The 25,980-nt window shown below is 48.2% G+C and overlaps 10 protein-coding genes across 10 annotated transcripts; 7 read left to right on the plus strand and 3 right to left on the minus strand.

The window, feature by feature from the left end:
• The first annotated feature begins 58 nt into the window (after nucleotides 1–58).
• BO66DRAFT_200793 (glutamate 5-kinase) lies at nucleotides 59–1,947 on the plus strand. The gene is made up of 5 exons (XM_025642519.1): nucleotides 59–192; nucleotides 250–437; nucleotides 502–612; nucleotides 667–762; nucleotides 822–1,947. The coding sequence occupies exons 1-5, from the start codon at nucleotides 156–158 to the stop codon at nucleotides 1,659–1,661; spliced, it is 1,272 nt and encodes a 423-aa protein (XP_025507430.1). The 5' UTR covers nucleotides 59–155; the 3' UTR covers nucleotides 1,662–1,947.
• Nucleotides 1,863–3,328, minus strand: BO66DRAFT_388704 (putative beta-1,6-glucan biosynthesis protein (Knh1)). The gene is made up of 4 exons (XM_025646626.1): nucleotides 2,966–3,328; nucleotides 2,795–2,895; nucleotides 2,299–2,701; nucleotides 1,863–2,212 (listed from the first exon to the last, which is right to left on the minus strand). The coding sequence occupies exons 1-4, from the start codon at nucleotides 3,179–3,181 to the stop codon at nucleotides 2,147–2,149; spliced, it is 786 nt and encodes a 261-aa protein (XP_025507431.1). The 5' UTR covers nucleotides 3,182–3,328; the 3' UTR covers nucleotides 1,863–2,146.
• A 593-nt stretch (nucleotides 3,329–3,921) lies between these two features.
• BO66DRAFT_398474 (signal recognition particle receptor subunit beta) lies at nucleotides 3,922–5,635 on the plus strand (the record flags this gene model as incomplete). Its single annotated transcript, XM_025648644.1, has 4 exons — nucleotides 3,922–4,134; nucleotides 4,206–4,939; nucleotides 5,319–5,364; nucleotides 5,486–5,635. The coding sequence occupies 4 exons, from the start codon at nucleotides 3,922–3,924 to the stop codon at nucleotides 5,633–5,635; spliced, it is 1,143 nt and encodes a 380-aa protein (XP_025507432.1).
• Nucleotides 5,636–5,861: 226 nt separating this feature from the next.
• On the minus strand, nucleotides 5,862–8,413 carry BO66DRAFT_200988 (cystathionine beta-synthase CYS4). The gene is made up of 4 exons (XM_025642520.1): nucleotides 7,708–8,413; nucleotides 7,601–7,635; nucleotides 6,840–7,516; nucleotides 5,862–6,780 (listed from the first exon to the last, which is right to left on the minus strand). Exons 1-4 carry the CDS (start codon nucleotides 7,965–7,967, stop codon nucleotides 6,160–6,162), a joined length of 1,593 nt encoding a protein of 530 aa, XP_025507433.1. The 5' UTR covers nucleotides 7,968–8,413; the 3' UTR covers nucleotides 5,862–6,159.
• Nucleotides 8,414–9,433: 1,020 nt separating this feature from the next.
• On the plus strand, nucleotides 9,434–10,902 carry BO66DRAFT_314814 (hydrogen/calcium exchanger domain-containing protein; the record flags this gene model as incomplete). The annotated part of the gene is made up of 3 exons (XM_025643448.1): nucleotides 9,434–10,164; nucleotides 10,221–10,514; nucleotides 10,596–10,902. 3 exons carry the CDS (start codon nucleotides 9,434–9,436, stop codon nucleotides 10,900–10,902), a joined length of 1,332 nt encoding a protein of 443 aa, XP_025507434.1.
• Nucleotides 10,903–11,274: 372 nt separating this feature from the next.
• BO66DRAFT_461512 (uncharacterized protein) lies at nucleotides 11,275–13,439 on the plus strand (the record flags this gene model as incomplete). The annotated part of the gene is made up of 4 exons (XM_025652344.1): nucleotides 11,275–11,444; nucleotides 11,521–11,800; nucleotides 11,858–12,340; nucleotides 12,390–13,439. The coding sequence occupies 4 exons, from the start codon at nucleotides 11,275–11,277 to the stop codon at nucleotides 13,020–13,022; spliced, it is 1,566 nt and encodes a 521-aa protein (XP_025507435.1). The 3' UTR covers nucleotides 13,023–13,439.
• Nucleotides 13,440–13,444: 5 nt separating this feature from the next.
• Nucleotides 13,445–15,158, plus strand: BO66DRAFT_388710 (putative cyclin-dependent protein kinase complex component). Its single transcript, XM_025646627.1, has 2 exons — nucleotides 13,445–13,531; nucleotides 13,599–15,158. Exon 2 carries the CDS (start codon nucleotides 13,861–13,863, stop codon nucleotides 14,662–14,664), a length of 804 nt encoding a protein of 267 aa, XP_025507436.1. The 5' UTR covers nucleotides 13,445–13,531; nucleotides 13,599–13,860; the 3' UTR covers nucleotides 14,665–15,158.
• An 818-nt stretch (nucleotides 15,159–15,976) lies between these two features.
• Nucleotides 15,977–16,290, plus strand: BO66DRAFT_388712 (uncharacterized protein). The gene has a single exon (XM_025646628.1). It carries the CDS (start codon nucleotides 15,994–15,996, stop codon nucleotides 16,159–16,161), a length of 168 nt encoding a protein of 55 aa, XP_025507437.1. The 5' UTR covers nucleotides 15,977–15,993; the 3' UTR covers nucleotides 16,162–16,290.
• A 958-nt stretch (nucleotides 16,291–17,248) lies between these two features.
• Nucleotides 17,249–18,519, plus strand: BO66DRAFT_201140 (DHHC family palmitoyltransferase). The gene is made up of 3 exons (XM_025642521.1): nucleotides 17,249–17,524; nucleotides 17,576–17,688; nucleotides 17,757–18,519. The coding sequence occupies exons 1-3, from the start codon at nucleotides 17,340–17,342 to the stop codon at nucleotides 18,410–18,412; spliced, it is 954 nt and encodes a 317-aa protein (XP_025507438.1). The 5' UTR covers nucleotides 17,249–17,339; the 3' UTR covers nucleotides 18,413–18,519.
• Nucleotides 18,520–21,926: 3,407 nt separating this feature from the next.
• On the minus strand, nucleotides 21,927–24,068 carry BO66DRAFT_417852 (lysine N(6)-hydroxylase/L-ornithine N(5)-oxygenase family protein). Its single transcript, XM_025649706.1, has 2 exons — nucleotides 22,822–24,068; nucleotides 21,927–22,751 (listed from the first exon to the last, which is right to left on the minus strand). The coding sequence occupies exons 1-2, from the start codon at nucleotides 23,685–23,687 to the stop codon at nucleotides 22,118–22,120; spliced, it is 1,500 nt and encodes a 499-aa protein (XP_025507439.1). The 5' UTR covers nucleotides 23,688–24,068; the 3' UTR covers nucleotides 21,927–22,117.
• Between the last annotated feature and the right edge of the window lie 1,912 nt (nucleotides 24,069–25,980).

Genomic DNA, 25,980 nt, shown 5'->3' on the forward strand with positions numbered 1-25,980 from the left:
CAGAAAAAGGGTGTCTTGGTAGGTGGGTCATTGCAGCTGACTCACAGCAACAATCAAAGCCCAAGTTAACAGCCAACTTCCGACGCCCCACAATAGCACTGTGTAACAATCATGGTTGGGAGCTGATCATTCAATAATTTGAGTCTCAAGTCACAATGGCTCTTAAGCGTCTGACCATTGTCATCAAGCTAGGTGCGGATTATGCAATGATTGACCGAAGGCAGAAACTAACAAGAACTTGCTGCGCAGGAACCAGTTCCATAGTAGACGAGAACACCCATGAACCTATACTGTCCATCCTTACGCTCATAGTCGAAACAGTTGCCAAGCTTCACAGAGAAGGTCATAATGTTGTTCTTGTTTCGTCTGGCGCTGTTGGTGTGGGGTTGCGAAGAATGGATGTGGAAGAGAGACCTAAACACTTACCTCGGATACAGGTATACATTACGGAATTGATTTGTGCAGGCGTTAGATTCGCAAGTACTGACCATGGTGTTCTAGGCATTGGCTGCCGTTGGCCAGTGTAGGCTGATGAGTCTTTGGGATGGTCTGTTTGCGCACCTGCGTCTCCCAGTAGCGCAAATCCTGTTAACTAGGAACGATATTGCCGATGTAAGCATCGTTGTGAACTAACTAGAATGTCCATTATCCCTAACAAGATAATAGAGAACACAATACATCAATGCTCAAAATACCTTCTCGCAGCTATTCGATATGGGTGTAATCCCGATTGTCAATGAGAACGACACTTTGGCTGTTTCCGTAGGTTGACCCTTCGTCTCCACCTATTGCGTCGCGGAATGTCATACTGAGTTTACCAGGAAATCAAATTTGGTGACAACGATACACTATCAGCGATCACAGCAGCGATGGTCAAGGCCGATTACCTCTTCCTGATGACGGATGTTGATTGTCTCTATACTGCTAATCCCCGTACAAATCCCGACGCGCGCCCAATTGAAGTTGTCACAGATATTTCAACCTTAGAAGCAGATGTTTCATCGGCTGGATCATCTCTAGGTACCGGTGGTATGGGTACCAAGATCATCGCTGCAAAGCTTGGAACTAGTGCTGGCGTAACGACTATCATCACCAAGAGTTCGAAGCCCGGAAATGTGCATGATATTGTCAATTATCTCCAACAGCAGAGTCGAAGGCCTATTGTACCAGATGCAGCGGCCGAACCAGTCGAGAGCTTTGAGGTATCAAGCAGCTCTCGGGCTTCGCCTCCGCTACACACGCGATTCATTCCATCAGAGAATCCAATACAATCCCGATCATTTTGGCTTCTTCACGGAATGAAGCCCAGGGGTACAGTCTATATAGACCACGGTGCATATAGTGCTATTCAGAAAAAGGCCAGCCTGCTCCCTGCCGGTGTAATCGGGGTGGAAGGTCACTTCTCTCAACAAGAAGTGGTAAGGTTAGTCGTGATTGGGAAAGTTTCTCCCGACTCTCTCGATGGTGATTTCCTTCATCATGGACAAGAGCCCAAGGAAGTTGGACGTGCCTTGGTCAATTATGGCAGTATCGAGATTGAGCGCGTTAAGGGCCACAGGAGCACACAAATCCATACGCTACTTGGGTATGCCGATAGTGAATATGTGGCGCTCCGTGAGAATATCGCCTTTCTGCAAACCGATGACAGCTCAGGTCGGTAGATCCCACCAGAGTCTCAAGCTAGGTGCTGATACTGAGTTTGTTGATCACATTCTTCGAACACTTGAAAGACCTATTCGGTAGGCTTCTAGCCTTTCCTCCCCCTCTCCCATTCTAAGTCTTAAGCAATACAGCTGCGCCGAAAGGCTCAGTTAGACTGAAGATTATGGTGCTACCATTCCTGGCTAAGATTACCTAGTTTTCATTAATTGACAGTAGCTTATGATGGGATCTCGCAAGGATATATATCATGATCAAGTAGGTCTTTCTTGATTCTAAATCCATTACAGTGATCAAACGACCATCCATCATTACGATAACATGGGTAATTTCCGGTCAATTTTAGGAGCTTTGAAAACCGGTTGCCCGGGAGAGTGCACGAGACGTGCTCAGTAATGATCCGCCTAGCGGTTGAGAGACATGAGCAGTACGATAGGGACATCAACGTTTATTGAGATGGCGTGAACGTTGTTACGAGACTCCAAACCTAGTCTTTCCATCTTTCTAAGAATCGCCTCATTTGTGCGTCGTGCAAATGTGGTGCGGGAGAGGCCTGTACGGGATCCCGTTAGCTCAATCTTCGAGGTCATACCACAGTTGAGAGGACATCTGCCGGGGCAAGCAACAACCCAAACATACAGTATTCTCAATGCTGGCCACGGAGTATGTCACAGAGGCGGAGAGGGTGACCTGAACGGTTGCTGGGGGGAGATAGGTTGTGGCGATGGTATATGCGCTTGCTGGAAACTGGGGAGTCGGCAATTTGGCTGGAATCGTGCTTGCAGGCTTCTTGGCCATTGGCGCATATCTGGTAGGCCCGGTCTGCAACTGATATGGGACTGTAAAAGCCTCTTCTACTTGTCTCTTTCGTAGTTCATGATGTCTGGACATTTCACAATCCGAAAGTGCAGAGTTGTTAATTGTGGGAGGCAAGCTGTGCAAGACGGATGTTGAGACAGGACTGGTCATATTAGCGATAGTGAACTGTCCAGAAACATTAATGACGGAGGCACCCGCGCCCCAAGAGACCATTTTTAAAAAGCTGTCAGTGATGCCAGAGTTAGCGATGGGCTGCTCATTATGACTTGATGGTATGGTGTGGCACAGCAGATGCACACTGCCATATTCCCCTTACTATGTATTTGCACCATTGTCCCTTATGCTGCGGTCGAGCGTGAAGGATAGTGAGTTACCCCTCGCAAAGAGGTTACCTCTCGAAAGCAGAGCGACATCTTCCTGCAGCAACCGCAATGGTCAGTAGGCTTCCGATAGATACATAAACTATATGTAGGGACAGGAGCCCCACATAAGTGCCCGCTACCTGCCCGCCGGCGCAGAGATAGAGATCATAGTGTAGGAGGTCAGAGATCAGGGGAAGCCTGCCTGATTCCCTCCACTGGGCCGTAAGAACGTCCCCGATTCGTAGGCTGGCACCGGGTTGTGGAATCATAAACTCCACATCCGCAAGTGCTTGTGGAAACAACGCAGCGAGAAGGAACAATATTAGGTGCCTGATCATCATATTGTGAAAAGAGAGAGTGTGTGTGAGAGAGATTGGAAACGAACAGTATTCTCAGTTTCTCAGAGGCAGATGATGCTGCGAGTTGACTTGTGGCATTTACTTACAAGACAGAGAGATTAAACAAACAGAGTAAACTGATGAATCGAGAAATCAACGCCCTTGTGTTGCCCCTGCAATCAACGGCATGCTGGCCCCCTCCATAGCATTTGCACCTGGCTGGCAGCAAGGGACGCGGCCCCGAAAGGGAACAGTGCACGTAGCGGGCTCATGGCCGTCAGGTATTAACATCCTACTAGTACTCTGCATGATTAGACTTCATACACTAACCCCATTCCTTGAGAACTTTTCAATGAAGGTGGTATAATAATCCCTCTTAGATACCGATAGGTACCTGCCTGGGCGTCACTCCCTTCCCCAGGAAGACCACTAAGCTTACCTCCATCCAGCCTTGATCTTGCTACGTACCTTACTGCCAGGGTAGGTACATTAGAGACTATGGAACGGTGGTTGAAAACTGAGCCTTTCGGTTGAAGGCGGTTTTAGCGTCGGTTGTGAAAGGCCCACTCCAGTCGAGTTAATCTTATCCATCTAGCTACGTATGTTCCAATGGCTCACTCGTACTCTCCGCCCTGCTCCTCCTCTTCCTGCTCTCAACCACTGCACTCCTCCTTTGTCACGGCGCTAATCATCTTGCTCAACGGCCTAGAAAGACCTCTATCTCACGGGCGCATCCAGTCGAAATGCGTTCGCACGGGGACTGGGTTTCGTTAGAAGGCATAGCTACTAGCTTGCTCGACGGCAGCCCTATCGCGATTGCTATTACGGTCTTCATCGCGTTCGGACTGCCCGTCCTATTGCATCTTCTTTTTTACCGAACGGTTGCATCTCCGCCGTCTAGCAATTTCTTGCTCTTGGGCCCTAATGGAGCTGGAAAGACCGCTCTCTTGACTCTGGTCTGACTTCCCTTGAAGGCTCTTTCTCTCGCTCTCCCACGTCTAGCTGACACACTCCTCATGAGTAACAGCTCGAAGCAAAGTCGTCTCCTGCTCGTACAGATATTCGAGTCACTCATACGTCCCAAACATCTACTGCAGCTACCATCAGCCTTCCCGCCTCGGTGCCGACCGCATCAAATCGCTACAGATCGGTGAATGATACTTCGTTGAAGGATATTGCCAAGAACCCGGTCAAATATCGGTTGATGGACACTCCTGGTCATGGAAAACTCCGTGAATCCCAAGCTATCTCGCAGTTGCTCTCCATGTCGGCCTCAAAGGATGCCAAGTCGAAGTTGCGTGGTGTCTTGTACATGGTGGACACTGCAGTACTTGCCAACCCCGAAACCCTACGGGATACGGCCAATTACTTGTACGATGTGCTCTTGATCCTTCAGAGACGTGCTTTGAGTAGGGGAAAGAAAGCAGCATCTGAAGTTCCTGTGCTTGTGGCTGCCAACAAACAAGACCTCTTCACCGCCCTACCGCCTGGATCCGTGCGGGAGAAATTGGAGGATGAGATTAGTAAACTCCGGAACTCTCGCAGCAAAAATCTTCTGGATGCTAGTGTTGACGCTGGCATTGCCGATGACGAAGACGATATTCTAGGCAGCAGCAACCCCCATGATAGATTCTCGTTCCAGTCTTTGAAAGACGAAGTTGGTATAGTAGTAGACATTGTCGGAGGAGCAGTCATGGGCGATGAAGAGAGCAATCTTGGATCTGGTGTGCGCAAATGGGAGGAATGGATAGGTCAATGCCTGTAAGGTATACGCTCACGGCTGACGGAGTGCGAGGTCTATCATTGCCGGCGAGATCTCGTCAACCCCAGAAGTCACATGAGCCAATGGGCATACTTGCCAATATACTGGGCAAAGAGATGGGAAGAACAGAGCAATGAAGGAACTACCTCAGTGATCATATGTGTATGCTTTGGTGAAGGGATTGTAGACTAATTCGGAACAGGCATCATCCTTAACATACCTTATATATTGTGTGACTTAAGGATTGGATCATAGAGTATGGTGGATTTAAACAAGCCTACTTCACGACACAAGGGATATAACATCTCAGTGGTAACAAGGATCTAGGCATATTCTGGTTTTGCTTGGCTAATGGTAGCTAGACTACACCTTAATTAGCAGAGGATCATCTGCGGAAACAAGCTTGCAATCAGGACTGGTGACGGTTAGTTATTCCTGACTCAAACATCATCTCCACGTTGTTGGCCCTAGAACGATGTTCAAAACCCTGGGTTTCTTAGTCAGAAAACATTCAAGATTGACAGTGTTATCATGATCACAAATAGGAGTATCCAGCTGTAGCGTGCAAGCTGCAGTACTTGAGGGCTTTACAGCAACAATTGGTGCCAGAGGACCCTCTGACATCTCAAACAGGTACTAGCTGTACGATCCGACTACTTTCAAAATTCGATTCAATCCCACTGAGATGGCGGTAGATTTCGCTAATAGTTAACTTGCCAGAAAAGATTTGCCGTCACTGAAACAGTCTTCTCATTAAAAAATTGTGCTGAGCGGCCAGATTTCTCTGTGTGTGAGTTGAACCGGCAGTTTATCAATCTAAAATGCCATCGCAACAAAGAGTGCACATCATAGTGCCAGCATTGTAAGGTTCTTCAAGAGCTCTACCGAGTTGCATCCCGTAGAGGAAAATTGCAACAACTGGCAATCGCTGATGTGGTTAATTGTAGTTCTGACTCTGGCGATAATACCAACCTTATACAACCCAATAGCATGTGAAATCAAATCTAGAAAAGAGAATAAAAACAGTCATGTTTCGTTTCTCAACCTGAGACTATCTCCATAAGACTCCACCATATACTCCACAACACCCCGTTCTTCATTAAGGATATAACAGCGTAGCGGCCGATGGTGCTGGCAGGCCCGGGCTTATTAGCAAAAAGGAGGACGTAGCCCAGACGGAATCGCGCCCCAAAACAGACAGTATGCGAGACGACTGTTTCTATTGAGACTCTGAGGCGCCATCCTCGTTGTGACGAAGCATCCAGCTTAACAGGTCGACTTTCGTGGCAACTGCGACTGGCTTCATCGCTCCATTTTCGCCTCTCTCGGTGACAACGGCTGCACTGTTCCATTCCAGGAATCGGTTTAACACACTGAGGGGCGTTTCCATGGTGATCTCAACAAATTTCCGGTTCTTGATCTGAGATGTCTGTTGGGCGTCCAGGGGCTTCGCCATGCCCATATCTCTGGGATCCGTGACGACTTCAGGTATTTTGCTGAAGTCGAACATGACATCCGCCACAGGGCTCTTGCCTGTAGCACGTCCGTGGGTAAGCCGACTCAGAATGTTGCCCAAGGTGAGAAGCCCAACAAGCTTCTTCCCAGAGGCTGCCAAAACAGGAAGTTGATCGAAGCCTCTGTCACGCATCATCTCAATGGCGGTTTCGCATGGAATATTCGACCGAACCGTGGTAATCGGTTTGAGTCTCAGAGCTTTGACCTTTGAGCCGGAAAATGCATCTTGTTGTCCTTGAGGCTTCAGCGTTGGAGACAAAGATGCTGGGGCAGTGGCGGGAGCTGTCAGGAGCCCGTTCGCAGCAAGCCAGTCATCATCCGCAAACTATAATCAAATCAGAACAATGGCCACCTTATATAGTTGTATGGGAAACAGTAAAATACCTTGGTAAGGTAGCTTCTGATGCTGTCCGGTAAGACTACAACTACCACATCATCCTTGCCGAATCTCTGGTCTTTGGCGGCCTGAACCAAAGCCGCAATGGCACTACCACTACTTCCGCCAACAAGAAGCCCTTCCTCTGCAATTAGGCGACGAGCGTACTGGAAAGACTCCTTATCAGCAGTTTTGTACCACTTGTCAACGAGTTTCTGATCCAGGACTTCGGGAATAAAGTCGTAGCCAATTCCTTCCACTTTGTAGGGCTCATTAAGATGCTCCTGATTCAATGTAGCAGGGAGAGCCAAGATCGAACCATGAGGGTCAGCAGCTATGACCTGAACACTGGGATTATGCTTTTTTAAGCCACGAGCTAGACCGGTGATAGTTCCGCCGGTTCCTGCACCGGCAACGATAGCCGTGATCTGTCCTTGCGTCTGGGTCCAGATTTCCTCAGCTGTCCCTAGCTCATGTGCCAACGGATTGTTCACGTTGCCATATTGATCCAATATATGCGCATTTGGAAGCTCCTTCTCAAGGCGCTTCGCCACACCGATGTGAGATTCGGGAGAGTCGAAAGCAGCTTCGTTGGGTGTACGAATGATGGTGGCATTCAAGGCTCGCAGTACAGCGACCTTTTCAGCAGACATCTTTTCGGGGAGAGTGATGATTGTCTTGTAGCCTTATACAAAACGCAGCAGAAGGGTTAGACATTGGCAACCTGAGACTTGGGGTCAAATGATCCGAGCAAGACGACTCGACTCACCTTTGACAGCGGCGACAAGAGCAAGACCAATGCCACTAAAAAGCAAATGTTAATTCAGCTCATACTTTCCGGAGAGACAAGCGTAGCGAAGGCCTGAGGTTACGTACGTGTTTCCACTAGTAGGCTCAATTAAAGTATCACCGGGCTTGATGCGCCCCGACCGCTCTGCTTCTTCAATCATGCGCAAGGCAATCCTGTCCTTCACGCTTCCCCCTGCGTTGAAAAATTCCAATTTCGCATACACCGTGGCCTCGATGCCCAAGCTGCGCGGTATTCTATTCAACCGTACTAGAGGCGTATTACCAATGTGTTGAGTGATGGTCTCGAGGGCCACCGGAGGGACGGCGGGAGCGGTTATAGACGACATAGCTGATGATTGAGGGAGGAAAGCGCCGACTGCGGATAATGCGAGAGGGGAACGGTAAGAAGATATTGAGGGATAAAGATTGAGAAGCAACCGAAGTTATAAAGTAGATGGAATTTTGTACCCTGGGATAAGTGTAAACACACACAAAGACAAAAAGACGGAGAATGCGAAAAGTAGTAATAACGAAGGGAATGGGAAGGAATAACTACTGAGGCAATGAGAAAATCTGGATAAAAATCTCGTAATCTCTTCCCCCTCCTCCTATCGTCCGACGGTAGCCGTAGCCGTCGGCTGGGCTGGGACAATGCTCTCAGACATTGATTTCCAGCTCAACTTATTATGGAGAAGAGCACTTCAGAACCTGGATCCTGCGCTCAGCTGAGGTTCCTCGAGGTCAGCTCAGGCTTATCATGGGCTGTTTTAACACGATGAGTACTCGATGCTCATTACTCCGTACTTAACTACATGTTCTGTACCCCGTACTATGTATATTCTGTACTGTACGGATACGGGATGAGTCTGGGCACCTGCTACAGACTCCCTGCTGCTGTGGCTGTGTTCATCTTGGCGGCGGGCACCGCTGGGTTACAGTACAAGTGTACTGTACCTTGCAAGGTGCCTTTACTCCAACCAAGTTTGAGTATGCTTAAAGGTCCGCTCAGAGGTGTTTAACCTGTTCGGCTTCAATACTTTAGCAATGCTCTCGGGCAAAAAAAAAAAAAAAAAAAAAAAAGGGGGGTCAATGGTCACGGCTCTTCATGGAACTCTCATCGGCGCCTAACTAACCTGATTAACTTGTGTAGGCACGATTAATCAACTAACATTACAGGGTATTTGAAAATTGGTTCGGCTACTCAGCTGGTGCTGACTGTCTGAGCTCGATCTAGAAGGCTAGACTCCATGCTACAGGAGTAACTTAGTAACTTATGTTACTACTAGTTATGAAGTTACTCCGTACTGTACAGTACTATCCAGCCGCGTGGGACCAGGATAGAACTAGACTTCATACTATGTACGATCGACCTTTCGCCAGCTGCCAACACATTTGCCAAGACCCTTGACTGGTCTTGAGGTCTCGAATCTTCATTTCCTATATATATATATGCGCGGGCTTCTAGCCCATCATGCCTCGGTCTCGACGATTACCTGCATATCTTCTTTGAGGATTACTTCCCTCTTTGCCTCCTCTTTACCTCCTCTTTACCTCCGGCTTCTGATGTCCATGATCATGTCATCTCTTGTTTGTCAGTAATAAGACGTGCAAGCCTAGTTCTTCGACCCCCCACCACCCTTTTACCATAACCTAGAACAGAAAATTTCAGCAAGCGGTTGGTGAATCTCGATCAAGAGCGTTTGTGTGCACAGCCCTCACGATTCACGCGTTTTACAGCGACATGAGCCAGCGTTCGCAATCCGGGCGACAGGAAGGTCTTCAAGGTGCCCTCGGGGTCTTATCGCCAGATCCTATGCACGTGGCTGACGGGTCGCAAGACAATACAGTGCTTCCCACGCATACCAAACAAGCCCGTAAACGACACCATGGATTGTTTCGCATCGATACTGCGGGAGAAAGCGGCCGAACTGGTATTCACCCCGTTCACTTCCTGCGGGTCTGTTTGCGAAGCACGTGTACCTTGTCCATGCTGGTCAACGTGCTCTGGCCATTTGTCCCAGCTGCTATCGCCATCCATTTTGCACGGCCAGACTTGCATGTTTGGGTGTTCGCTCTCAATTATATAGCTATAGTACCCTCCGCTAATCTACTCGGGTTTGCGGGGGGGGAGCTTGCGAAGAAGCTGCCCAAAGTGTTTGGCGTCCTTCTGGAGACAACGCTAAGCTCTGTGGTGGAAATTGTTCTCTTCATGGTTCTGATTCATAACGATAGAAACGGCGACCTCATCCCAGTCATTCAGGCTGCGATTCTGGGTTCCGTGCTGGCAAATCTCTTACTCTGCTTGGGTCTTTGTTTCTTTTTTGGTGGTATTACACGGGAGGAGCAGTCATTTCATGAAGCCGTGAGTGAAGTAGGATCAGGGCTTTTGCTGGTAGCAGGCTTCGGTCTGTTGATTCCCAGTGCCTTCTACTCCGCTTTGAGTAGCAGTTCAACACATACACAGATTACACCAGCACAACTAAACCAGTCTACCTTGATCATCAGTCGAGCCACCGCCGTGATCCTCCTGGTCGCGTTCCTGATGTAGGTGGATGCCTGCAATAGCACTTATTTCTGTAGCATCATGCTAACCGGTTCAGGTATCTATTCTACAATCTTCACAGTCACCACAGCATTTTTGACGAAGTCCTCGAGTTCGACGAGCATCAGGATGAGGACAGGGAAAAGGAATTGAAGCGTGCAAAGCTCACTCTAGTCGAATGCTTCATCGCTATTGCGACATCCCTCGCTTGTGTCTGTATGTCAGCAGTCTTCTTGGTAGAAGAAATCGAGCATATTGTCGATAGAGGGGTGTCCGACAATTTTGTTGGCCTTATCCTTGTGCCTTTGGTCGAAAAGGCGGCAGAGCATTTAACTGCAATTGATGAAGCTTGGTAAGTGAATCTTTTGGATGGCCCCCGACCACGTACTGCAGCAGCTTTTCGTTTGCCGGTCTCTGCTGACTATCTGTCCAGGGATAATCAGATCAACTTCGCTCTCTTCCACTGCCTGGGGCCATCTATTCAGACGGCTCTGCTGAATGCGCCTTTGGCAGTGATTGTTGGATGGGGTCTAGGGAAAGACTTGGGCCTGAACTTCGAGATCTTCATGATTGTTCTGGTAGTGTTGTCTATTCTGGTTGTCGGCAATTTCCTCCGTGACGGTAAATCAAATTACCTTGAAGGGGGTCTGTGTGTTTTGGTATACGTGATTATAGCCGTGAGCACATGGTATTACCCCCAGATTGAGCCGCAAGGTGGGTCAGATGCATTATTGGTGTAGCTATTGAGAGGGCGTTTCGTGTTATGTCCATACTGGAGGTGAAGGTCGATTGCAGCAGAACTTATTCGACATCCACTTTGTGCAAGTAAGTTCCTTTACTAGACGGTATCTCTTGAGGGAAAGTTTATTCCTGGGTGTAATTTTCAGTAACGATTTCGAAATCCGTTCTTGGTTTTCTTTTTTCATCTGGCTTGTACGTAGCCACTTCTTTTACAGTAGGTAGTATGTTGTATGTTGGATGGTGGGGAAGAATGGGAATTTGCTTGGCCACCCGCAAAATGATGTGCCGAGGCTTCCCGATGCTTCCTATTTCTAGGCCGTGTGCGGCTGACTTGCAGAGCCAGTGTACCGATGTTCGACCCAGTCAATCCAATGGAGTCAACACCTCTTGTCATCAATACTTTCAGGGAGCGCAATCTCCCGGTCGATCGAAATAAGGTCTTGTCAGTCTTCAGTAATGCGGCAGGCGCTGCAGCTCATGCCAAGTGGGTGACGGAGCATATCGCCAGCGAGTTACTATTGTCACAAGAAGAGTTTACATTGTACCCACCACGCCCTGCGTACATGACCAAAATCCACCTTTGATTAACTAACCCCTGCTTCTTCTTGAGCCTGCAGACATTCTGCTCTCGAGAAATCGAATGTCCTGAGCAAACTACTCAATAATCGAAGTACGCGCACAACTCGGCCAATTCTCGAAGAAGAACTTCAGCAAGCGATCGATTCACTTAACGCTTCTACGACCGCAATCCTACGGCAGAAGAAGATATTCTCTTCAAAATGCGAAACTATGAACAGACAGCTTCATCAGAAGGAAAAAAGAGAGCTCGGGTTCAAGAGGGATGCAGAAAGATTGCGTTTGAAGACTCTATCCGGGAGGCAGACTGCTACAGCCGTAGTAAGTCACTTGAGGGGTGAATCGAAATCCGGAGCTACTTGCTTATAGTCTGTTCAGTTTCTTGAGACCTCTCTTGAGCTGGAACTCGACGTCAAATTGGAATTGGAGAAGGTAGCAACAGAAGGGAGAAAATTACTCTCTTCTCTGACTACTCGATTGAAGGACGATGAAAAAACCCTCGCACACCTTGAAAGAGTTGCCCACGGGCTTGAGTATGTTGGGAACGATGCTTCTATTTCCAGGCAGGCTACGGATCTGGGTGTACATCATGCTCAGTATGTCGCAGGAGAGATACAGCACCGTCTTGACCGCCTATACTTGGAAACTGTACAGAAGGTCCATGGGGTGATGCAGGACGAGACAACACAGGCAGACTCTGATGTATCGGAAGCCCTCGAAGAAGAGCTGGGGTCATTGTACTCTGAGATAGGCATCCTCGCAGAATTGTCTACTAGACAGCAACTTGTCGATCCCATACATCGCGAAATCCAATCGCAACACGGTGCGCTATGTGCATCCTCGAATCAGAAACTGCACCTTGTAGGTCGCTCGTCGAAAAATTTGGCGCAATTGCTGATTATCTTTGCAGCTCGGAGGCATTCTTTCGCAGATGGTATTGACAACGAGAGAGTGTACCAAAGGATTACAGGAGCAGGATTCGTCTTGCGGGACACTTGAAGCCTTTACTGCTGCATATAAGACTGAAATAGGCGAGCTGCTTCTGGTCTCATCTGCTCCAAAGCGGAGGACATTGAAGACCCAAGTCGCACTGGCAGCGTCTCTAAATATTCCTTCAAGAAGCCATTATGTCCCGCTCTCCGAGGTCCAAGCTCTCGCAGGTCTGATACGCAGAATGGGCTTAACCCTGGACAACCTATCACTCGAAGCAAGAGGTGGGCCCTTGAAAAGTTTGCAGGAAAAGAGACGCAATCTCGTAGAGTCTTCAAAAGGTTATGGCTTGGCTGCAGATTCGCCACTGAAAGCGGCTTTGTTTCCTACCGATTCGGCAATCCAATTTCTTCTGCCTCGACTCCAAACCAGTTCGGGTTCCAAGGCGTCACTCTCCAATATTGACCATAAGCTCCTGATTTCTGAACTTGAAGCGGAACTAGAACGTATTCAGGAAAAGGTGAAGAGACTGAAGCCTGATATGCTTTCTGAACGCGATTCATGCCTGCAAATATTTTTGAAGAGATGGGAAGGACAGGTATCTCATATCTAAGACATGAATATGATGCAAAATTTGATAAAGAACTTCGGTCTTGCACATGTACGAGTCTTAGTGAACTGTCCATGAGCGAATGAAGCTCCAAATTAGTATGACGGCTAGTGTCGCTCTCGTGGCTCTCTTCATAATCCCTGAGCTCGACAATCGATGAGCGAAAGAAACTGGAGACCCAGGGATATCAGAATTATTTGCATCGCAGAGGATGTATGATTGTCGCACTACTCAAGGTCCTCTTTCTGCGAGTCCCGAGCCATCTGGGGTGAACTAAATATAAGATTAGACCATCCATCCCTACGAGGTGTTCGGCGATTGAAGTGGAAGGGGTTGGGTGCACGAAACCGGACGAACTAATGTCCGGTCCATTCTCATATTGAGCAAGTCTGCCCGATTCAGCATTTGTTTATGTTTTGGATGGATTGCCGCGCAAAGAGGACGCTTGATTCATTTTACTCGGCTTCGATTTGGCTTTTCAAGCCGTCGTTGACTATTCCAATTACATGCAGGTACCGTGAAATGGCCCTTTCACCATAATCAATCAGAAGTTGACCGAGGCATCGACCGCGCCTGCAGCAGTTAACATATGTTCCTCAACGTTGCAACTGACTGGACGACTCGCCTTTTCCTTGACACAATCCCGTCATACCTCTCTTGCTTCCAAACATAATCTATACTTGGGTCAACAATCATTCGATGTGGTTCGACTAGTATATTTATTCGCTGGGCTCAGTCATACCATGCCATCCCTATTAGAGAGGTTAATCTTCGCCTGTAGGTTCAAGGCCGCTCTACATACTACCACGCTTGTTTCTGCCTTTCTCTGCAGCACTTCACAATGAATCATCCAAGAAGTGAATGTGAAGTGGTTCAAATTCTACCTGCTGTTACAACCTTAGCAGAGATCTCCGATCAGTGTGTTCTACACGCTGGCACTGGGCACGACTCGAAGGCTTGGCTTGTAGCCGATGTTTTCCAAATCTCTCCGAGCACTGCGCTGGGGTTATTGTGCTCCAGCATCGAGGTCCTCTTGAAATCATCCTCGGATGATCCACAATTATCTCAAATACACGCCGCGCCTCCCGGTGTTCGGACACCCGGTGACAACATCTCTAGTGGCGAGACCACGCCCATTAGAGCCTCCGAATTGCATTGCTTTCCAGCCAATGACGAAAAATTGGGGCACGACCTTGTTCAACAAAGCGTGCTTTCCAAGAGGTTTCTGTCGAAGCGGGTACCACCGATCACTCTGAAAGATTACCTTCTACGGCTTCACCAATATTGCCCCATGTCCACAGGCGTTTATCTGGCTACGAGCATGTATATCACCAGAATGGTTAATACTGAGAAAGTGATACAGGTAAATGGAAGGAATATGCACCGTCTAGTTCTTGCTGGGCTTCGAGTTGCTATGAAAACTTTGGAAGACCTAAGTTATCCACACAGCCGGGTTGCTAAGGTTGGCGGAGTGACCGAACGTGAGCTGTCCAAACTCGAAGTCAGTTTCTGTTTCTTGGCAGATTTCGATCTACGGGTTGATGCGCACATGTTATCCGAGCAGGCAAGGCTACTTCAGGCCGGGCTGGATCTTACTGGCGACAATCCTCCCGAAGCAGTTGAGGGCTTCTCATGCCAAGAGTGAGGGCATGTTGACTGCTTTCCTTGCTATGACTTACGCTGTGCTTTTCAGGAAAGAACGGCGTACGTTTGCTCAGCACCTCGGAGGATGATTTTGCATATTATTATTATTCTTTCTCTTTTTTTTTCTCTTTCTTTTTTTTTTGGAATTGATACCCAGTGATGATGGTTTATGATATTTCTTGACTGGTAACCTCCACCGACTGTTGGGTGCGACCTTCGATCGAAAAGCTCAGTGGGGATGAATAGTCGATTCTATTGGAGGCGATGGCATGGGAAAACAACAAAAACTTTAGACTACTTTGATCGCAACCTTGAATGCGGCTGCCTAGCCTGACCACAATTCGATGAACTGGTTGGCTAACTGTTTAGTTAGTCACTTAGTCGATTAACTACCTAATTAGTAGGTAGTTAGTGATTTGCTTAGTCAAAAGCTGAGGACGGCAAGCAGAGAATCTTGGATAGCGACATCGTATATATGCTATTTGCAAACAGCGACATGTTATTTGAATTTTTACTGTCTCGTTAGATCAGTGTGGAAGCATTGACTGTGAATTTGCCCAATGTCGAGAACAATGTCGAGAAATTCACCATGTTCAACATGGTGGAGAGAACTCCCAAATGCTATCCAACCACTTAGAACCACGACTATTATTAATGAGTGGCTGAGTAACCACTCCGTACCTAACTTAGCCATCGTCCCTATAGATGGCCCCAGGCCCCCAGGCCCCCAGGCAGTTGGTCAGCCCAGCCCCCAGCCCAACCGCGCGCGCATCTTCCACCTTGTGACTCCGCCATACAACAAATAGAGGTGTTCTTTCCAGGCCCCGTTCGTCCGGTTGCTTTTTTCTCCATTATTGTTTTTGATATTTTTTCTGCATTACCATCGCCTTCAGAGGCAGCCATTGAGACTTGGAAGGCACGTTCGTGTTGTTGACCTCTTCTTTTCTCAATAAATCACCTTCCGCTATGCGTCATTAGATGTGTCGAGAGTACTTTCCCAGCTAGTCAATCTCCAGAAACGACCTTACCCCCTCCGTTCCGCAAACTGTCCTGCCATTCTCTATCTTCTTCCCGCCGTAATTCAAGGGCTGTTGCTTCATCTTGCAACTGCAGAAATCGTGTTGCATTCGAAATGGCGTCAGGGACTTCCTCGACTGGACCGCAGAATAACCGCGACTCTGCGGGACTGGGCCGTCCACCGTCCTTGCCCAGCGGCAAGAGCAGTACCTCCCCTCTAAAAGTGGCCCAGCATGAGGCGACCGTCGAACTCCAGAGTATGAAGACGGAGCGGAGCAACATAAAGGGTGCGATTCGACTCGGCGAGGACATTATGCAGATTGCTCGCATCGGAGAGATCTCAGTCATGCAGAAATTATTTGATGAGGAAAAATTCAGAGCTGACTACAAGGATGAGGAAGGAATCACCCCATTACATGTATGTTCTATATTGCTCAAGAATGCGGCACAAATCCCACGTCGTGCAGTTCCTACTGCCTAGTCCTCATTGCGTCATAATTTGCTGACCGACATTGTGTCTTTTCACTTCAGTGGGCTGCTATAAACAATCAATATGCTATGTGCAAATTCCTTCTTGATTCTGGTGCCGATGTTAATGCCAAGGGGGGAGAATCGGTGGCTACTCCGGCTATGTGGGCAGCGCAACGTTGCCACTATTATATCGTACACCTCTTACTACAGCATGGCGCAGATCCTCTTCTTACCGATGTCCAAGGCTACAATATTCTACATCTTGCCACGATTGATGGAAATGCATTCCTGCTTGTGCTTCTTTTACACCAAGAAATACCGGTGGATGTTCCCGACCAACAAGGCCACACAGGTCTAATGTGGGCGGCGTATAAAGGTTACCCTGCATGTGTGGATATCTACTTGCGTTGGGGTGCCAACGCCAATGCGGTTGATGATGGCGGTCTAACCCCTCTCCATTGGGCCTTGGTCAAGGGATCTCTTCCTTGCGTCCATAAGCTCATAGAGTATGGCGCAGATAGGTTCGCAAAAACCAGAGATGGTAAAACGCCAGCAACCGTAGCGAGTGAGATGAATACGACCCGGATATGGTATCGCGCTCTAGACGAATGTGGTCATGACTTCGACGGAAACACCAAAATCCTGCCTATGGGCCTGACGCCCTGGGTGCGGAGTAAGAACGCCATGTCGAGGTTCTTCTTCCTGTGGCCTTTCTTTATGATATTTGCAGCTGTCTGGATTCTCAGCAATGTGGTTGTGTTTTTCGCTATCCCGCTCATGCTGCTTACGGTCTATGGTCTTCAATGGATGGCTCAAAAAGTCGCTAATCAAGGCCCTTCAGAGTATCGAATCCTCCAAAAGACGGTAAGCAAGCACCGATTGTGCCCCAATCCATGTCACGCAATAGCGCTGATTTTGAACTAAGCCTTACCTGTCTGGGGTCTTTGCAGGCTCTCTTTTCTGGGTTGGTTTTAGATATGCCTTCTACTTGCTACCTGGTCAGTAATTCTTATCTTCCATTCCCTCAGGCCGCTTCGTCTATCTCCAAGGCATGATCCGCGCATTGAGAGGGGTGAGGGACTATTCCAACTGACTAGCCCACGCTTAGCGACGTTTTCCTCATCACCGATTTCCAACATCTCCTTCACCGTATTCTTTTCTCTGACGGCATACTTCTATTTCTGTGCGATGACCGAAGATCCAGGTTTTGTTCCGAAGATGAGCAGCAGGAATCAGCAACGAGCCGTTGTCACCGAATTATTCGAGCAGTGGAAATTTGACGAGGAAAATTTCTGCGTCTTGTGTATGATTCGAAAGCCTTTGCGAAGCAAGCATTGTAAGCGTTGTGGGCGATGCGTCGCAAAGCATGATCAGTGAGGTTCCCGCCAGTCGCTGTCAGAAAAGCGTCCACTAACCCCAAACAGTCATTGCCCATGGATCGACAACTGTGTTGGCGCGAACAATCTGCGGCACTTCGTCTCGTATATCATCTGCTTAGAAATCGGCATCATCTTGTTCTTGCGCCTGACATTCAATTGTAAGTTGTTCTTGGCTCATCTGAAGGGAAGCGCAAAGCGGAGCGTGCTCCAGCTGACGAAACTCAAGACATCAGCGTTCTTCCAGCTCCTGCGAATCCACAGTGCAATGTCATAAATGATGCATTGTGTGATTTTGTACTCCGTGACACATTTACTCTAGTTCTCGATATCTGGGTGCTCATTCAGCTGGTTTGGATAACTATGCTCTGTGCCGTTCAGCTTGTCCAAATCTCCCGAAACCAGACGACTTACGAAAACATGAGGGGCCATTCGATTGACCGGAGTTATCCCAGCTCACGAGCATTTGCCTCGGCTGTGACGGCAGGTACGACATCATTAGATGCGGCTGGCCTCTCTTCCGCCGGTCAAGGTCCCAATCCGGCTCTGGCGCAAAATGTTTCACATAGGCACCAACGGAATGGCTGCCTGCAACAATGGTCCTCTCTTTTGGGAGTTGATACATTCTTTGCAACAGCGCGGGACGGGTTACGGGACGGCCCACGTACCGCCCGGCCAAAGAATCCCTTTTCCCGTGGCATTGTCACTAACTGTCAGGATTTCTGGTGCGACCCTGCTCCCTACTTCGGACGACGAGAGCCAGGTTCTGCCATCCTCGGCGGTGAAGTTGTCAATTACAACCGAATGTATGAGATTCCATTGCGAATGCACAGCGGCGGGGGCTACCGTAGCCTGGCCGACAATGACCTAGAGCAAAATGCTTAAATCATCTCTCTTCCTTCACGACTTCAGAGTCGTTGAATCAAGAACCTGAAACTATGATGGTCTCATGCTTGGGAGGGGAGGTTGCAGATCAGCGTCGCGCGAATCCGTGCGGAACGGAGATGCATGGATGAACCTCTCATAGATGGCAATCATTACCTGTTCTTGGCTCATCACTGTCTCAGTATATTATGCTTTGCATACTCGAATTATATTCTAGATGATAGCCACCGATGGCCTCGGCATATGAGGATTGTATGGATATTTGAAGTTGACACCTGCGCTTGAATCTGCCGAAACTGCGATTGATGGATCTCTCATAATCATACCTAGAACAGTGCCATGACGAAGGGTCAGAGCCACAAAAGGGGGGTTCAATTCCAGCGCAGGGACTGTAAAGAAAGCTGCAGAGAGCTCTCGGAGCCGAATAGGGACTGGGCGTATGTATGCCCAGTGTATAAGCATAAGTGGAACCGCAAACATTCGTTCATGTAATGTTCATAATTCCTTTGCCTGTACAGTATGATGTACCGGTATTTACATCATCAGTACAAGACGAAGTTACCAAGCATACCGCAGTAATATACCCAGGACCACGTACTATGTAGCAAAAGATCCGATGTCGCAGATTTCAAAAACCCACAATCATGCTAAGATCTTATCTCGGCAGGCGCCATCGACTAGTATGAGTAGTGTAGGAGGTACGTAGGTATATACCAAGGTAAGTATAGTTGCATAGGTACATACATACAGGCTACACCACCACTTCCTTTCATCCTTGGAACCTTGTCGGCTGTCTCGTTCTTTCTGAATCTCTACTTCTCCTTCCCTCAAATGAGTAGAGTAAATGAGAAACAAGTCAATCATGAACTATTATTGCATGTAATCGCCGATAGAGTGTTTTGATGAGTATGTGGAGAATCTGCATGTGGATAGGTCTTTTCTGTAGTTTAATGTTACAGAGTGGCTGTAGTGCACCCACAATCACACCTATGCATATCTACTGAGTATGTGGTTTCTATCGGCCTATATGTACTGGCTTGCTGAGATGGGTAGTGGGCATGGAGATGCCTTGTGTCTTATAGCATGTGGGCTCGACCGCTGTGTCTCTACTAATCTGCCTAGCCTGAGATCAATATTTTCCATTGGTTTGAAGGCAGCGGAGGAGAAGGAGAATAGAGAAGGAAGAAGGGAGGGGCAAAGGGCCACTGATTGATTAGGGCACAAAGATAATTATCTTACTCATTATGTATGTATTCCATGCAGTGTGTAAGACAGCTGAACCCTGCGATTTTGACTCAAAATGGAGAGTGGCGGTTTTGGCCGACGAGCGACACCGCTGATCACAGGTTTCTTGATACTATGTATAATGTACGGTACAGTACATATAGTACTGTACATATATACCTTCTAAGGTTATCAATGTGTACCAGGAACACGTGGGAATCTTCAAATAATAGCCTTCGAGCTAAGTTAGCTCTCTTGCTGCGAAGGGCACACCCATGAATGCCGACATCTTCGTATGGAGACTATGGACCGCTAGGTAAGGGACGGAACCGAGACTTGGAAACACCTCCGACCGACCCCTCACTTGAGGTAACATAGCTAGTAAGAGAGGATCATGCAGCGTTGGCACAACGTGCAATACATACCAAACAACGACTGGGTCCAGACCGAAGCAGAGTCTGCAGATGTGGCTGGATGGATCAGGCCCTAGCGACAGGTTCGAGACATAATGCCCGTTTAGCGCTTACCTGCATGAATGCATGTACATACATGTATGTATTAATTCACCCGAGAAAGAATACCAATATTCATATACTGTACAGTACAGTACGTAGTAGTATGCTCGGTACATTATACCGGAGAGGAGATAGGTTTGCCCAAGTCTATTGTTACCACTACGTACAGTATACTCATTGTCACGGCGAAGGAAACTCCCGGGAAAGAAAGAGGTCCTACAGACCTAGCTCAATGGAGACTATTTACTTGCTGGCCTATGGTCTGACTGATTGAGGCGCTATCGGAGCCGGGCAGCAAAAGCACTTGTTCTTTTTTATCCCTCGTCTTCTGTTAGGGCCTTGGTATTGTGGGCACCGCATGGGCTGGGAGTGGGGCGCCTGGATTTTCATCAACCGTCAACCCTTTTCTCCCGATCCCCCTCAGAGAGTCACTGGCCTATGACCGATCATAAATGGGCCAGCAATTGGATTCTGTTCAGGTGTGTACTGAAGCGACTACAATTCTATGTGAACTCCTTTTTCCCCCTTCTTTTTTTTTCTTTCTCATTGAAAAAAGCTCCAAGCAAAAGCTATCGGAAATTCAGAAGCCAACAACGGGCCAGAAGCACCCGACTGTGAGAGAAGGTGTGGGTCTTGGGGGACATGGTCTCATCTAATCAATCAGCGGAAATCAGTGAGTGGACCGCAATACTTCCTCGCGTATACGGCTAGGTTGCTACTCCCGGTCCGTAGGCACGGTACGTACGTACACGGATAGTATGGAGGTATTTTGGGCCGGGCCTTTGTGAAGCAACCCCTTCCGTGTCCACGTCCCGCCAGTACAAATGACCCAACATCAAAAAAAGGACAAGCAGTACTGAACGGTTAAGGAAATGATACTTGCCCATCGAGTTTGAGGAGCAACCTTGGGCTGCAAGCTCCAGAACATGTGTGTATTCTTTGCACTGTAAGGTCTCAAAATCTCCCGGGCCGAACTGTGAGCGAATTACGGGTGTTGCAAGATGGCGCCATCAGATAACAAGAGAAAAATTTTATCTGATCAGATTATCGGGAGGGATCCCGATATTTCCCCCCCTTCCAATTAACCTTGGTAGAGGATGCGCCTCGGGTTCCGAACGGCGAGAACAGACGGACCACAGAGTGGTGTTAGATAACATATTTTGGAGTCTTTTCCCTTTCCCCAACCCCTTCCAATTGTTGTTGTTGTTGTTGTTGTTGTTGTTGTTGTTTTTTTTTTTTTCGCTCCCCCTTCATGTTACCATTTTCTGCTTGTGCACCGTGACTAATTCATGACCTTGGTGTAGCTCATAAACTTATCCGGTGTAGGCCAATCAGCTCCGGTCGCTTGACGTCAGCGGGCCTGTAACTTACAGTATCGTAGGTACTCATAAGAACGAAGTACCCCAATTATCGTCTCCACGCCGGCCTCAGACACGTTGCTCTTCTTCTTCCCTCCCTTTACCCTCCCACCACTCACCCAAAGGCACATAATTTGAACTTTTCTTGATAACACAGTACATGGGACAGCTAATGACTTCAAATCATTGAAGTAGAGTCGTTCGGCAATTCTGTCCCTCGTTGGCTAACCTAGGGTATCATTGAGTTGCATTCTGTAGGTACAGCACAATGCCATGGCATTATTTTCTACGTCGCTCCAATTAGAAAGTATTGATTCGAGCAACAATGTATCTCATCTCAATCTCTATGTAATATGCTACGTACCTTGAGTTTCTCAGTATCAAAGTTGTATGTAAATGGTATATTTAACACGAGTAAACGATCATAACTGACAAATATACTGTTTACAGTCAAGGTAATTCCTGAAGCAAGCGTTTCTTTTTTCATCTCACCCGCCCCTCTATTTTTCTCCTCTTCTCTTCTGATCATTTAAGTATTATTCCCAGGCATCAGGAAGTTGTGCCGACGAAACAGACCTGCGGATGCCTCCCTGGATCAGATTCCTGTATTACAGCATGGCGCGCAATCTGGTGGCCGGCACCGTCGCACCCGACAGCTGTTCACCAAAGATCGATTCCACCATCTCTCCGCCTCGAGCGGCCAAGACAGACAGAAGACTGTCGCTCAGGCCATGTGTCTTCTCATTGCAGCCCTGAAGCCAAATGCCTGCATGGGCGCTGACTTTGCTGGTGTCCATATCGACCCGATAATCCCGGCCAGGGGTCCAAACTTCCTGCCCCGCCGGTCGCAGGTGCTGTACGTTCTTCAAAAGTTGCTCGTGTGCATTGCGGTTGTAACCCGTTGCCACCATGAGGGCATCCACCTCCAATGTCTCCTTGCCATCACCAACCAAGCTGTCCGCTCCATCCTTAGCGGCGCGAACGTGAATGCGCATCCGACTTTGGGGACCATGATGTTCAACTCGGGTGACTTTACGGCCAGGTAGAATGCGGTGTTGCCACTGTGTCTCGTCAGGGTTCTGGATTCGCTGGGTATACATGTCGTCGAAAATCTGCTCGATGAGCTCAAGCCTGACGACACTGTAGTTAGTGGCCTTGTCGGCCTTGAGGGAACGCTGACGTTCATTCGCAGAAAGGTTGTAGAATTTATCGATTCTCTCGGGATTGAAGAGTTCATTGACGCTAAACATCTGAGTCAGCTCACAGGGCCAGAAGGTTGAGGGAGGAGGTGATATGAGGTGATTGCGCTTACAATGGGGAGTCATCGCTGGGTCGCATGGCGGTATCCCGCATTATTAGGGTAGTCTTAGAGTTAGGATAACGCTTCTGAATATCGTGGAAGATTTCCGCAGCACTTTGGCCGCTTCCAAGAACGGCAACGTTGTAAGGTTTGCGCTCGTCGCTGAGTAGAGCGGGTAGATTGGTGCAGTACTGGGACGAATGCAGAATCCGGGGGTCTTGAGGAAGGCCTGGGGGCATCTTTGGACTGCCACCAAGCGCAACTACGACCTTCCGTGCCGTTCTGGAGGAAATCTCTCCGGTCTCGACATTGCGGGAACGAACAGTGAAATAGTCAACCACCGAGCCTGTCGGGTCGGTTTTGCCCGGAACCACATCAATCACCTCTTCTCCATAGGAGACCACCTCGGAGAACCGTTGCGCACACCAGCGCATATAATCTTCGAACTCCAGGCGAGCTGGAGTGAACGTGCCTAGATTTGTGAAGTGAATCAACCGCTCCTTCTGGTGAAGGTAGTTGAGGAAGGTGAAACTGCTGCGGGGATCACGGAGGGTGGCCAGGTCCTTGATGAAAGAGATTTGCATTTTCGATCCGGGCAGCAACATGCCCGGATGCCAGGCGAACTGCTTCTGACGCTCCAGAAAGCAGACTCTAGGTTGCCAGCCGGAGCTGGAGGTGGACTTGTTCAAACAAGGATCCAAGGCATCGTTCAAGGCAATTGCGATTGCGAGCGATGCAGGACCGAACCCCACACAAAGCAAATCGTGTAGCTCGTCTTGGGGGCTTGCTCGGAGACGGGATGGCTCCCGCTGTTGCTTGACAGCCATGTCGCGGTGGCTCTGGAAGCTCACTTCAGGCTTCCGGACGATAGACTCCATTGGTGTTAGCTATGCTAGACAAGATGTGGCAAAAGGGAGTAGCTGGCGAGAAATAAATCAGAAAGGTCTGTGTCCCAAGATCAGGATGGGAATGGGAGCATAAAACACCGTGGGCGGGCTTTGGAAAGAGCAGAAGATAGCGTTTGGGGAGAGGTAGGGAGAGAGTAGAGAGGGAGAGAGAGGGAGAGAGAGAAAGAGAGGGAGGAAATTGCGGTAGGTGACGGGCGAGGGGTCGTAGGTAGTTATATGCACCGGTGGATTAATCGATGGGGGCAATGGAGAGAAAGGATGGAGTCAGGCGCGCCGAAAATGGAATCCAAGATAATCGAAGCGGATAAATTATGACTGTCCATATGGGGCAGGAAAAAACAATAAAACCGATCTGATAATCTACGAATGAAAAAATCGGTGGAAGTTAAATACCGAATACGTACTGTAGGTCCACAGACCGGACGGACGGTGGTGGTTTCCTGGGGAGCCCAAGATGGATAAGATTATTTTTTCTTGAAGCGACGGATCCTGCTTAAGGCTATGAGACTTTTTAGTTTTTGCAGGTCGGAATCCCGAGTGGTTCGATCAATTCTTTCTTTTCCTTCCTTTTCTCTCCCTCTCTCCCTTTCCTTTTCCTTTTCCTTTCCTCTTCTTCTTCTTCTTCTGTTTTTGTTTAAGGCTCCTTCTAATTTATGTTAATCTCGGTGTCTGTAGACGCAGTTGTATTTAACGCAGCGTTCTCTCGACTTTGAATATAACTTACCTCATCTCTCCTGCTTGCTTTTTCAGCGCACCAGCATAATTCGACTGGCCATGCTTTGACAGCGGGCCAGGAATAGCATAGTGAATGAATGGATGGGTGGACACACGGTCCCACTGGCCCAAGAAACGTGGTAAGAGCAAGGTACGTACTTACTACCGTACTGACTGTACTTGAGTACCAAAACTACAGAATGATACACCAAAGGGGAGGGAGGAGTGGGTGAAGAGTCCGACCCGAGTGTGCCCCGCAGTCCGTTCGGTGTAGAATCCTGGAAGTGGAAAGTGGAAGTGTGATGGACGCTTAGATTAGATCCGCAGTCGCCCGATGTCGGAAAACTGGACTAGCCCCCGACGGGCTATGTACTGTACATACCTATACAGATAGATGTATTTGTTGTATATGTAATTGTCTTGTCATTCTTTCCCCTTACAATACAGACAATAAATCCATCTTTCTTCATTCCCAAGCAAACAAAAAAGAACCCTTTTCTAAATGTATAGGTAGTTATAGGTAGTAGGTATCTCCCAACTTGCTAGGTACAGTACAACTAGTTGGCCAAAATCAGTGCAGTGGAGAAAAAGCCTTCAAGCACGAACATAGCAGTTTAAACATTGATAGGGAAGCTTGTCAGCACACGATCACGAGAGACTTCCTTCATCTGCACGCTCCTACTTATACCTAGTAGTGTGCTGCCTCAAGCAGTTGTGGAAGCATCAAGGGCCGCTCGGGAGCCTCTCTAGGCGTTGGGAACAACCTCTACTCACCTTCATACTAATGCAGAAGGACCCTGTAGGCAGAGCCAATTGTTAAGCAGTCTCACCCTGATCACGAACCTGTCTGATGGCCATATGCATGAACCAATACCTCATTTTAATCTAAACCGCCTGTTGAATGGATGTGGATGAGGTGCCTATGCCTTCTACAGGCCTAGATGCTGGACCGTGGACATTTGCCTCGCGCCAACCCCTACTTAACATTGGTTGGCACTGCGCAAAGGCATAACGACTGGCTTGCGACTAGTGACGGTCATTGATCGGTGAGTCTCTATGTTGAGGGCAGGAATGGTGTGATTTTCTATAATCAGCTGGTTTGAGGTGATTTTTACTGGAGCCCGGATCTAACCCCGCCTTCACCATGGTAGAATAAGCACGGTCTTGGAAGAAAGTTACACCACAGCGAAGGCACCTACCTACCCCTCACTAGCTACCTAGTACTGTAACCCATCCTCCGGGCCGCTCTTGTTTGATTATGAATGCCTTTGTTCTAGTTGGTTGAACTTTGATTAAATACAGTCAGAACTCTCAGTGTATAGTTACTGTAAAAGATGCAAGTGACTTTACACCACAGGCTCTCAAAGGCGTTCGCCTCAATGTGACCGTCAATAAGATACTTAGTCACATTATCACCCTTGACTACTGCTAATTTCTTCAGAGGCATGTGTATGCTATTACAGCATTTCCCTACCTATACCAAGAGACCGTAGTAGTAGACGTAATAGTGCTAAGACAACATTTGCGTCAACAAAGACAGATTTCAGAG

Source organism: Aspergillus aculeatinus, assembly GCF_003184765.1.
Source record: "Aspergillus aculeatinus CBS 121060 unplaced genomic scaffold BO66scaffold_6, whole genome shotgun sequence".
In the NCBI taxonomy this organism is placed as follows: domain Eukaryota; kingdom Fungi; phylum Ascomycota; class Eurotiomycetes; order Eurotiales; family Aspergillaceae; genus Aspergillus; species Aspergillus aculeatinus.

What these genes read in the sequence shown, in the direction of transcription:
- BO66DRAFT_200793 (XM_025642519.1), top strand. Translation starts at nt 156, where the DNA reads ATGGCTCTTAAGCGTCTGACCATTGTCATCAAGCTAG. An exon ending in AACACTTACCTCGGATACAG is followed by an intron (nt 438 to 501) that starts GTATACATTACG and finishes ATGGTGTTCTAG; the next exon opens with GCATTGGCTGCCGTTGGCCA. An exon ending in ACGACACTTTGGCTGTTTCC is followed by an intron (nt 763 to 821) that starts GTAGGTTGACCC and finishes TGAGTTTACCAG; the next exon opens with GAAATCAAATTTGGTGACAA.
- BO66DRAFT_388704 (XM_025646626.1), bottom strand. Translation starts at nt 3,181, where the DNA reads ATGATGATCAGGCACCTAATATTGTTCCTTCTCGCTGCGTTGTTTCCA. An exon ending in GGCAGGTAGCGGGCACTTAT is followed by an intron (nt 2,896 to 2,965) that starts GTGGGGCTCCTG and finishes CGGTTGCTGCAG; the next exon opens with GAAGATGTCGCTCTGCTTTC. An exon ending in GACAATGGTGCAAATACATA is followed by an intron (nt 2,702 to 2,794) that starts GTAAGGGGAATA and finishes CATCACTGACAG; the next exon opens with CTTTTTAAAAATGGTCTCTT.
- BO66DRAFT_200988 (XM_025642520.1), bottom strand. Translation starts at nt 7,967, where the DNA reads ATGTCGTCTATAACCGCTCCCGCCGTCCCTCCGGTGGCCCTCGAGACC. An exon ending in TCTTGTCGCCGCTGTCAAAG is followed by an intron (nt 7,517 to 7,600) that starts GTGAGTCGAGTC and finishes GTTTTGTATAAG; the next exon opens with GCTACAAGACAATCATCACT. An exon ending in TCAGAAGCTACCTTACCAAG is followed by an intron (nt 6,781 to 6,839) that starts GTATTTTACTGT and finishes ATTTGATTATAG; the next exon opens with TTTGCGGATGATGACTGGCT.
- BO66DRAFT_388710 (XM_025646627.1), top strand. Translation starts at nt 13,861, where the DNA reads ATGAATCATCCAAGAAGTGAATGTGAAGTGGTTCAAATTCTACCTGCT.
- BO66DRAFT_388712 (XM_025646628.1), top strand. Translation starts at nt 15,994, where the DNA reads ATGCAGATTGCTCGCATCGGAGAGATCTCAGTCATGCAGAAATTATTT.
- BO66DRAFT_201140 (XM_025642521.1), top strand. Translation starts at nt 17,340, where the DNA reads ATGACCGAAGATCCAGGTTTTGTTCCGAAGATGAGCAGCAGGAATCAG. An exon ending in TGCGTCGCAAAGCATGATCA is followed by an intron (nt 17,525 to 17,575) that starts GTGAGGTTCCCG and finishes AACCCCAAACAG; the next exon opens with TCATTGCCCATGGATCGACA. An exon ending in CTTGCGCCTGACATTCAATT is followed by an intron (nt 17,689 to 17,756) that starts GTAAGTTGTTCT and finishes ACGAAACTCAAG; the next exon opens with ACATCAGCGTTCTTCCAGCT.
- BO66DRAFT_417852 (XM_025649706.1), bottom strand. Translation starts at nt 23,687, where the DNA reads ATGGAGTCTATCGTCCGGAAGCCTGAAGTGAGCTTCCAGAGCCACCGC. An exon ending in CCCAGCGATGACTCCCCATT is followed by an intron (nt 22,752 to 22,821) that starts GTAAGCGCAATC and finishes TCAGATGTTTAG; the next exon opens with CGTCAATGAACTCTTCAATC.